The sequence below is a fragment of the Oryx dammah genome, unplaced genomic scaffold, assembly GCF_014754425.2.
Source record: "Oryx dammah isolate SB20612 unplaced genomic scaffold, SCBI_Odam_1.1 HiC_scaffold_10, whole genome shotgun sequence".
Taxonomy (NCBI): Eukaryota; Metazoa; Chordata; class Mammalia; order Artiodactyla; family Bovidae; genus Oryx; species Oryx dammah.
Window position 1 is genome coordinate 9,661,619 of NW_024070194.1, and position 11,446 is coordinate 9,673,064.

The 11,446-nt window shown below is 49.5% G+C and overlaps 1 protein-coding gene across 1 annotated transcript; it reads right to left on the reverse strand.

The window, feature by feature from the left end:
- Positions 1 to 61: 61 nt before the first annotated feature.
- On the reverse strand, positions 62 to 11,446 carry PIGT (phosphatidylinositol glycan anchor biosynthesis class T). The gene is made up of 12 exons (XM_040248921.1): positions 11,212 to 11,446; positions 10,514 to 10,691; positions 8,234 to 8,361; positions 7,831 to 7,931; positions 7,590 to 7,676; positions 6,989 to 7,076; positions 6,783 to 6,880; positions 6,524 to 6,689; positions 5,639 to 5,839; positions 1,612 to 1,777; positions 1,414 to 1,497; positions 62 to 760 (listed from the first exon to the last, which is right to left on the reverse strand). The coding sequence occupies exons 1-12, from the start codon at positions 11,396 to 11,398 to the stop codon at positions 508 to 510; spliced, it is 1,737 nt and encodes a 578-aa protein (XP_040104855.1). The 5' UTR covers positions 11,399 to 11,446; the 3' UTR covers positions 62 to 507.

An 11,446-nucleotide genomic window follows, 5' to 3' on the forward strand; every position in this document is an offset into this window, starting at 1 on the left:
TACCTGCCAAACATTCCCTGGCCCCAGCTCTCCCCAGGCCTCAAGGACAGGAGACAAAGAATCAAGGAATTAGACACTTTTTATTCCACAACCAGTAATCTCCACCTACCACACAGTGGTACGAATATTTGAGCACATCCTATTATCCAGGCGGGCACCGTCCAACAGAACTAACTTTCTGCAGTGGTGGGAACATCTGTCCCCATGATGTCCAGTACAGCAGCAACTAATCACCTCTGGTTACTGAGCACTTGAAATGCACTCAGTATGGACAAGGAAATGCATTTCCAATTTAAATTAAATTCAAAAGCCACATCTGACTCATGGCTACTGTCCTGAACATTGCAGCTCTAGGCCGTGGCCCAATCCAGGAGACAGTTTGGTTCAAAAGCCGCCTCAGGGGAGGGCAAGTAGCAGGAAGAGCCTCGCGGGGGTGTGGTGGGGGAGGTGTCAGCCACCACGCCCCTCTCAAGAGAAACTGCAGCCCAACTGTGAGCAGGACTCGCCTCAGAGTGGGGGGACACCTCGGGCATGCCGGATGAGGTTGGCGAGCCGCTTGACCAGGCCGCCCTTCCTGGGCTCCTCGATCTGGAAGGTGCGGGTGAGGAGGTTGTAGAATGAGCCGTAGCACACGGCCACCACGGTGCACGTGAGGCAGACGACGTTGTAGGGCATACTGAAGTCCGGCGTGGGCAGGCTCACCAGCAGCGGCTCCGTGTAGAGCCGCACAAAGTAGCTGGAGCTGTCAGAGACTGGGAAGCTGGGGGTCGGGAGCAGGCCGTGAGGCGGGTGGCTGCTTCCCCACATCTCACCCCACCCAGCCCCATCCCCTCTCTCTTGCCACATGGGCCAAGGTCAGTGGGAAGCATTTTCAAAGCTTTCTTAGCCTCATAGCCTTCTAAAGCTCAATACAGATTATCTGATCAAAGGAGAGCTACGTTGAGGGAGAGGAAAGGGACCCTGCCTTCACTGGGCTGCCTCTTCCTGAGCTATCTGGTCTTGGCCTACAGGTCATCTCCTCCAAGCAGCCTTCCTGGATTACCTACCAGATTACTCCCCAGCAGTTCCTCTCTAGACTGTGCCCATGAGCGGGGAGGGGCAAGTCCATTTTGTCCAGTGCTGTCCATGTGGTGCTCTCTGAAGTACCCAGCATCTGATAAGTGCTGAGTTCCGTATTTTTAAGAGAACCAGTGAGTAAACGTCCTGCACTTCTCACCTCCTGATCTCCTAGCAGCTCTTCAGGATTATTTCATAAAGACTATACTAATAGTATAGACCACTGGGGTTTGAATTAGGACAGGGCCAATGTACTCATTACTTTGCAAGCACAACCTCTAGCCCCAGGCCAGCCCGCAGGAGCCCGATCCTCTGTGCAGGTGCCACCCGGACGCCAGCGGCAGGGCTAACACTTACAGGCTGTTGAAGAGGGGGCTCTCTTCCCAGTCCCCGGGTTTGGCTGCCACCACACTGGGCACGAGGGCGCTGAGGACAGATGGGCTGCAGAGAAGCAGACAGATTCTCCGTGAGCTGTGTTCCTCACACTTCTCCACCAGGGAGAGTGGTGGAGAGGGTGGGCCAGGAGGGCAGGGGTGGCAGGTGAGGGGAGCCCACCTGACATAGAAGCCATGGTTGGGGTCCGGGGTGTACTCGGTCCACTTAAGCAGCGCCCGCTCAAACTGGATGGAGACCTTGGTGATGGAGTTGGCCGGCAGCTGAATCAGCATCTCCAGGAGGTGGGGCTGCATCCGGTCCTGGGCAGGCTGGTAGTGGATGTAACCTAGGGACCGACAGGGCGCCCAGAGCTCTTTCCAGGGCTCAGCCCACCTGCACCGCTTGTCCCTACCTGTCCAGGCCTTGGGGCTGGGACTGGGGAGCTGAGGAGGAGGAATCTGGATCACAAAGTCAGGCAGGGCCCCAGTGGGGAGGAGGAGGGCAGGGAAGGGAAAAGGTGTTTCCAGGGCAGCTGTTCCAGGATATGCTCAACCTAATCCATCTTCACATCACGGAAACTGGACCACCAGACGTCCAGTGCCTCCCATGATGCAACAGGGAGTCCAGAGAACCACCTGGGAAGGTTTCTTGCCAAAAATATGAGACCTAAATCTAATCAAGTTTCTAAAACTAACCACTGATACTCAAGAATACACAGAGGATCGAGGAACATGTTAAACATGGGCCAACGAGAATGTAGAACATCCTAAACAACAAATGACCCAGTTTTGCCAACAAATCAATTTTTTAAAAACCACTGGGAACTGTTTTATAGATTAAAGGAGATCTAAGAGGACCACACCAATCAAGGCGGGAATAACAGGGGAAATGGGGGTTAAGGGAAGTGTTTATGGGAAGCCTGTACTTTCTGCTCAACTTTTCTGTAAACTTAAAATTGCTCTTTAAAAAGTGAGTCTATTAATATAAAAAGAGAGAGAGAGAAACTTAAGAGCATATCAAGCAAATATAATGTGGGCACCTTATTTTTACTCAATTCAAATCAATTATAAAGTTATTTTCAAGACCACTGGGGGAAATAGGAGTGATAACAATAGGTTATACATATTTTTAAGCCCCTTACCTGTTAGAGATGTTTAAAGGTGAACTGATATGATACGTAGGATTTGTTTTAAGATACTCCAGCAAAAAAAGTAACCAAACCAAATAAATAAATAAATAAACAGAAAGATGAAACAAAAATGATGGGAAGCTGTGGAATAGAACAGAGAGCCTAGAATGAACCCACACTTATATGGGCAAATAATCTATGTCAAAGGAGACAAGAATACACAATGAGGAAAAGAGAGCCCTTTCAATAAATGGTATTGGGAAAACAAGAGAGCTATATACAAAAGAATCAAATTGGATTACTTTCTTATACCAAATACAAAAATAAACTCAAAACGGATTAAAGACTTAAATGTAAAACCTGAAATAATGAAACTTCCAGAAAAAAATATAGGCAGTATGCCTTTTGACCTAGCAATGTTTTGTTGGATATGTCTCCTCAAGCAAGAAAAACAACAGTAAAAATAAACAAATGGGGTTACATCAAACTAAAAAGCTTTTGCACAGTGAAAGAAAAAGACAGAGTATTGAAAGGGAGAAAGTATTTGCAAACGATATCAATAAGGGGTTAATATGCAAACTATACAAAGTATTTATACAACTCAATGTCAAAAAAGAAAGAATTTTTTTAAAAAATGGGCAGAGGACCTGAATAGACATTTTTCTAGAGAAGACATACAGATTGGCCAACAGGCAGATGAAAAAATAGTTCAACATCACTAATCATCACAAAAAGGCAAATCAAAACCACAATAAGATATCACCTCACACCTCTCGGGATCATCAAAAAGACAACAAATAACAAGTGTTGGTGAGTATGCGGAGAAAAGGGACCCCGTGTGCAGTGTGTTGGGAATGTAAATTGGAGTAGCCACTATCAACACCTGTAGGGAGATTCCTCAAAATTTAAAAACAGAACTACCATACAATCCAGCCATTCCACTCCTGGGGATTTATTCAAAGAAAACAAAAACATTAATTTGAAAAGATATAGGCACCCCAATGTTCACTGAAGCATTGTTTAGAATAGCTAAGAAAACGACCTAAGTGCCCATCAATGGATGGATGGTAAAGAAGACGTGGAATATCACTCAGCTACAAAAAAGAAGGAAACTTTGACATCTGCAACAACGTGGATGAGCTAGAAAATATTAGGCTAAGTGAGATAAGTCTAAGACAAATACTGTATGATATCACTTATACTGGGAATCTAAAAAAAAAAAAAAAAAGAATAAACATAACCAAACAGAAGTAGTCATAGACACAAAGAATAAACAGGTGACTGCCCGAGGAGAGAAGGGCGGAAGGAGGAGAGAAATAGATGAGGGAGGGCAAGAGGAACAAACTTTCAGTTGCAAAATAAATGAGTCACAGGTACGAAATGTACAGTGTGGGGAATACAGTCAATAACTATGTCTTATATTTGTAAGGTGACAGATGGTAACGAGACTTATCATGATGATCATTTTGAAAAGTAGAGAAACACTGAATCACTTTGCTATTACCAGGAACTAGCATAGTGTTACAGGTCAATTATACTTCAAAAATAAACAAACTCATAGAAACACAGATCACATTTGTTGTTACTAGAGGTAAGGGGTAGGGGGAAGGGGAATTGGATGAAGGCAGTCAAAGGGTACAATCTTCCAGTTCTAAGACAAGAATTGGAAATGTAATGTAGAACATGATAAATATGTTAATGTTGCACATTACACATGAAAGCTGTTAAGAGGGTAAATCCTTAGAGTTCTCATCAAGAGGGAAAAAATTTTTTACTACTTCTTTAATTTTTTATCTGTATGAGATGATGGATGTTCATTAAACTTACTTCATGATAGATATAAGTCGAATGAGCATGCTGAACACCTTGAACTTATCTTGTGCTATATGTCAATTATATCTCAATGAAACTAGAAAAAAATCAACAACAAACAAAAAACGGGACATGAAGCTGGAGACTGCTGAGGCTGGGTAATGCGTACATGGGCGTTCATTACTCTGCTCCGTTTGGGTATGTATTTCAAATCTGCCAGAGCAAAGATAAAACAAAACAAACAGGAACTTCCCTGGTGGTCCAGTTAAGAATCCATCTGGCAATACAGGGGACACAGGTTCAATCTCTGGCCTAGGAAGATCCCACATGCTACAGAACAACTAAGCCAGTGCGCCAGAACTACCTAGCCTGAGCGCTCGAGAGCCTGTGACCCACACCTGCTGAAGCCCACACGCTGCAACCACCAAGCCCTCGCGCCTCGAGCTTGTGCTCTGCACCAGGGAGGCCACCACAGCACGAAGTCCGGGCACCACAAGATGAGCCCCCGCTCGCCACAACTAAAGAAAGCCTGTGCTCAGCAACGATGACTCAGTGCAGCCAAAAATAAAAATAAATAAAAAACAAAACAAAAAAACCACAAAATATACAGGTGGGAGGTCTGAAGTAGAGATTTTCAAGGGGGTACAGATAGTGCTAGAAAATATGGGAAACCACAAAGAGGTTTAGGAAAGATTGTAAGTCTAACTGTTGGAGTTGTGCTGTAATGTCTTCCTAAGGAGTCTCCTGTGTTCCTTAGTCTCCCTCCACTTGAAAGGAAAACAAGTGCTTTTGTGCTATGCCTGGCATCTCATAGAAAGCACTCAGTAAATATTAACTCCTCCTCACAAAAATAACAGAAAAAACAAACAAACTTTTAAAACTGCACCTCTTTACCCTACCCAAGGAAGCAAAAACCACCTACTCCAGCACCTTCTTTGTATCCAATACTCTTGTTTCCTTTCTCCACCTGAAGAGTCTAGGAATCATCCAAAACAAAACAGAGCTCCAGGAAAGAGAAGGAAGCAAGTGAGAAAGATTAGGGAACTCCTGCCTTGATCACGTCCTACGAAGAGTCACCAGGCCTATGTGGTTTAACTACTTTGACTTTATAAACACTTGCAGATCTGGCATTGGTGAGGTCACTCAAACTACTCCTGACGCCTGTGCAGACTTCGAGGTACTTCTGGAATTATCCTGAGAACTGAGGTGCTAGGGAATGTGGAGGGGGAGGGGTGAGGGAGGGGCTGGCTGGGGGCTGGCGCTCACTTGGTTTGTTCTCCTTGCCCTTGGACGTGATGGTGAGCGTATGCACATACAGCCGCAGGTACCAGGGCACGCTGTCCAGCAGCAGCACAGGGAAGGCCCGGTACGGGTGGGTGTTGTACAGTAGCGTGCTCAGCTCCCCACTCTGCAGCCCGTAGCCACTCACATACCGCTGGGCGTACAGGAAGGGCACCGGGGGGGCCTCTGCTCAGAGAAAAGCCAACAGTTAACCACTCCTTTAAAGAAAAACAAAAAGGGGAGGTCACTCCCCAAATCCACTCCCTGGGCCAGGTTCAGAGTCTCAAAGCCAGAAGGGGACGGGGAGACGCTTTGCCAGAACTGGGAAACCTGCATTATGGAACCATCCCTGTCTTCCCCAACTCACAGCAATGACAACAGAATTACTGTTGTTTACTGAGTACTAACAAGGCCTGAGCTTTCTGCTGGCTCCAACCCAAACCAAGTGCTCTCACAATATTTCACACTTTTCCTTGGTAACACTGAACATGATTGTAACTAATTATTTGAGGCCTGCTTCAACTATTATATTTAATGTTTCTCAAAATCAGGGTATTTGTGTCTTCAAAAAAAATTTTTGTTAATTAAATGAACAAAATGCATGAATGACTTCCATGTTTTCCGTTAATTATCTCATCTAACCTGTTAGGTATTACTGTCCCTGTTTTCAGCATGAGACAATGAAGTTAGGAATCTTCAAGGTCATAGAGCTTAGACGAGGCGGTGTTAGAACCAGGATGTCTGACTCCAGTTATCTGGATCTAAACATAAGCCTGTTGTCTCCTGGTGAAGAGATGGGGCTGTGAGTCTTCCCCACAAGATGAAATCACTGTAGCCCATGGTGGCCGTGGTGGCCCACCCTCCACCCACCATTCTCTGGGGGCCTCTTCCACTTCAGCTGGATGTTGAGGCTGCGCGAGTTGCTGATCACAGCTGCGTCCAGGAGGTCGTAGACAGCATAGGTCTTCCGGGTGCCCAGGATGACGTCTTGGTATGTGGTAAGGGGGGGCGGGTACACCTCCAATGTCTCGTTGTCCTGGGGACACAAGAACAGGGCTGAGAAGCGAGCAGAGGGGCAGGCTGGCCTTGGAGGGAATGGGCTGACGTGTGTGGCTGGAGACCTTAGTACCTGGCCATAGCTGGTGACGTCCACGTAGACTCGGCTCTCCGAAGCCAAGGGGCAGGGTTCAGTGAGAGTTCGGGAGAACATCCGGAAGAGGGACCAGTCTGGGAAGCAGAGGGCGGGGATGAGCTGGGGCAGGACTAGGCCTGCTCCACACAGATGGGGCGGGGCTGGCGATGGGTGGCTGGAGATGCCAGAGCAAGGGAGCTTACCCTTCTTCCCCTGTCCAGTGACGAAGGCATCAAAAACAACAGAAAGGGTCTGCCTCAGCTCCCAGGAGACGCTGGTACAGCGTGCATTCTACAAGGGCCAGACAGCAGCAGTGACGACCTACCTCCCTGCCAACCTCACAGCCCCAGGGACTGCAAGCTGGATGCAATCCCTCCTCTATTCTGTATCTCCCCGTCCATCAATTTGCTACCACTCCGTACTGAGCACTTGACCCTGTGCCAGCAACATCCTGCCCATCAGTGGGATGAACCGCTGCCAACAACTGGATGAACTGATACTACTATTATTCTCTTATTCTCATGAGAAAAGCAGGGAGATAAAGTGACCCACTCAAGGTCAAGTCAGGTATAAAGTGGCTGAGCTAGCAGATGTACCCACATGGCTATGGCTCATAACCACCAGGCTCCACGACAAAGATTTCCGCTCGGTTTCCTTGGTGCGTGACCAAAGCCCTGGATCGTCATCATCACATCTCCCACTGACCACCGGCTCAGGCCTCGACAGACACTGGGTGACGTGCTTTATCTGCACCTTCTCTCCCAGCCCCGGGATGGCCCCCGTCTCCCATCCCCCAAGACTTACTCTGCAAACAGGGCGGATATGCACTGCCTGGGAGTGGTAGCTCGTGTGGAACAGGCGATCAGCCTTCAGCAGCACCGAGAGGCCTGCCTGGAGGAGGCAATGTGAGAGGAAGGGTCAGTGCCCTGCACAGTGACGCGACTGGGCGTGGGGCCGAGGTTATCTGTCAGGCAGGGAGGGGGCATCAGCCCACGCCATCCACTCTCTGGGGCTCCCACCCGCATTCAGGCCCCTCGGGCCTCACCTTGGAGCTGCAGGGCAAGAGCTTCTTCCACGGGGTGAGGTTCTCGGTGCAGACGACCTCTCGTGGCAGCACCGCATAGCGCAGGAAGGAGTGGTCCGTGCCTGAGGGAGACAGGAGCCTGGCTGGGGAGGGCCTTGGGGCCCTGCTCCTTGGGACCTGCACACACTCTCCAGCACCACCACTCTCACAGTCTAGGCTGGGGGAGGAGTGTGGAACAGCCTTGTCCCTTTGGGAGAAAGCAACGCAGAGACGTCTTCCTGGGGGCAGGGGTGGGGGGAGGGCCTGCCCACCCTGGGGATTGATGACCTGGCCCCGCAGACAGCGGAGGAAGCAGAGGGGAAAGGAGGCAAAGGCCAGGGTGAGAGGGCACAAGAAGAAGGACGGGGCCATGGGGCAGTCTCACCATTGGCCAGCCCCAGGGGTTTGAAGGAGGCAGTGGGCGTGACTGTGTTGGTAGAGTCGATGAAGTTGAGAGAGGCGCAGAAGATCCCCGAGAGGACGTTACTGAGCTCCTTCCAGGACTCATCCACACTGGATGGAGACACAAACCCGCTCACTGTCCCGGGGCTGCATCTGCCCCCTCGCTCAGAGCCTGCAGCTGGCTGCCAAGCCATGAGGCCGGCCAGCTGCTGGAGCCACAACTGCCCCGCTGGGCCTGTGGCCCAGGTCTCCCCTATCAGCCCCTTCTTCCTCCCTCTCCTCTGAACATCCCTGCACCCCCGCCAGCGTCTGCTTAGGTGGCTCCTCTTCGCACCTCGCAGTGCCACCTCACTCCTTATGCTCCCCTTCCAGGGTGTTCCCTCCTCCAGGCAACATTCCTGCCCTCCCCAACCACAGCTTCCTGTCGCACTGTTGCCATTCTGACCGTCCCTGCCTCTCTCCAGGGGTCTTCTGGGAAATGGTTGGGTGTCAACAGTACCTTGTCCTAAGCGTCTTTTCTCCTCAACTAGGCTGAGAGCAACCTGAGGACAGGGAGCAAGGCTGGATCACCCACGTACACCCCATGCTATACAAAGTGCCCCACACCCCAGGGGCCGAGATCAGCTCACTGATCCACCCTGAGTTGTGCTTCGCTGGGCAAAACAACCTACTTCCCTGTGAATACCCTGCTGAGTCCTGGTTCCACCCTCAGGATGGGAAGTCTTACATCTACAAAGGCTCATGGAACAAGGGAAAATAAGCATCCTAGGACCACAGACAAACATCAAACTAAATTAGGTGTTTTTTTCTTTAGAAAAACAGCCAAACAGATTTTCTCTTTATAAAAGAATAAAAGCAGATTTCTGAACATCACCTCCACTCTACAGGCAATTATGAGGGGAGACAGTGACAGCAGAGCAGCTGGGATAAAAGGCAAGGAAGCTAGAGTTCAGGCAAGAGAGGAAGCCCTGGCCAGTGCAGGGGCTTGCTCTTCATTTGATACCACTGTAGAGCTAGCCTGGGGTTTTCCAACAGTCCTGGGTTCAGAGCTTTCCAACTGCTCCAATCCTTATGCCTCAGATAAAGACTGCAAACTCGAAGCCTGAAAACGCTACCCAAACCATTTGCTATGCACAACATTAACCCATAGGCATTTCTTAAATTTTTAAGTCACTTGCTGATACTTAAGCTTACCAATTTTCACATTAAAATCCAGATTTCTGGGGAAAATGAGAGTATTTGACAACAGTGGGTCTCTGTTCCCACATGACAACAATCCATCGGGGCTGAGTGACCACTGTCCTCCCAAGCTCTCCAGCCTGCCACAGCCCCCACCACTCCCAGGTAAGGCCCTAAATTTTTTTTAAGGTTTTTTTTTTTTTTTGTAATATGGACCACTTTTAAAGTCTTTACTGCATTTGTTACAGTATTGCTTCTGTTTTATGTTTTGGTTTTTTTGACCATGAGGCATGTGGGTTCTTAGCTCCCCAACTAGGGATGGAACCCGTACTCCTTGCATTGGAAGATGAAGTCTTACCCACTGGACCACCAGGGAAGTCCCCCTAAATTTTTTTTAATTATACATACGTGCTGATTTCCCATAGTAAGATTAAGAGAATTTGGGCTTCCCAGGTGGGGCAATGGTAAAAAATCCACCTGCCAATGCAGGAGATGCAAGAGATGCAGGTTCCGTCCCTGAGTCAGGAAGATCTTCTGGAGCAGGAAACGACAACCCATTCCAGTATTCTTGCCCGGAAAATTCCATAGGCAGAGGAGCCTGGCAGGCTACAGTCCACGGGGTTACAAAGAGTCTGATACAACTGAGTGACTGAGCACACTAACAGGACCTAACCCATCCCTCCCCTAAAAACTAGTAATTTCTCGAATACAGAGATATGATGTCTTGCAGGCCAATTCTAGCCCACATATATTTTATTTGGCCCTTGTGGCATTTTATTATTATGTGAATGAATGTCTTTAAAAGGTTGTCCGGTTTGCCACAGCTTTCTAGTGCCTTACATCCAAGCAGGCTTCAGATAACTGTTATCCATCTCCGTAGATGCATGAGACCACAGGTCTGGATGTATCAGGGGAAGGAAACCCATTAAGCAAAGTCAAGAATGCCACTAGGCCATAATACTTCTTACTTCCAGTGCAGCTTTACCCCCATGGAACTGCTTCCCCCAAAGGGCAGTGGTAGGATGACACTTGCCATGCCACATTCCTGCCATGGCCTGCCACAGGCCTCAAGGTGGGCACTCACTCGGTGACGGTCTCTTGGAACCAAGCCCACAGCTCTGCCCCCGATGGGGCCTGCAAGAAGGGCGTCCCCCAGTATCGAGTCCTCCAGAAGCCTTGGGTTAAGGACAGGTGCAGTTCCCGGAGAGAATACTTGGAGATCAACTGCCCCAAGGCTTTGGGGAAGAGCCTATAGTGAGACACTGGAGAAGAGACAGCAGGTGAGTGATGATCCTGGAGGGAGGGCTCTCAGCCACCCCAAAGAAACAATAAATACACCCCAGCTCTGGGGTCAGAGGAATCTAAATTCCTGACCAGTCAGTCACTGACTAAGCAATGTGATCTTGAACCGGTGCCTTTATCTCTATATATCTCCACTTTCCTTCCTGTAACTGTTGACTCAACTCAGCACTATACCCAGCACCCAGGATAAACGGTCATCGTCAACAGCATCCTTATCAGTGCTGTCCACGGAAGGTGCTAACTAAAGGTTTAGAGTGGTAGCCTGAAGCTGCGGAGACCACCGCACCAGAAGTCAGCCCTCCCGGGGCCCGTTTCTTCACTGGTACAATGTGATTCCTCAAAAACTGCCCCACCTTCCGCCAAGGACCCACGCCGCGGGACCAGAACCTCACCGTGGGGTCAATGCCTGCCCCCAAGGCTGGCCTCCACCCCACTCCCAGCAGGTGCCACAGGGTTCTCCCGTCAGTCTCCTCTCCTCACCTCCTTCCCGCTGCAGCTCCGAATCCCAGCGCGTGCGGAACTGGAATGTGGCGGCTACGTCCCCTGAAGGCAGCGGGGTGATGACTAGCTCCTCCCGCAGGCTGTCGCGTGGGGGCTCCGCCTGGCCCCAGCCGCCTGGTCCCAGAAGAAGCAGCAACAGCAGGAAAATCCTTACGGCCGCCGCCATGCCTGCGGCTGCTTCCACCTCCGAGTGGCCCCACCCCTGAGAAAGGCC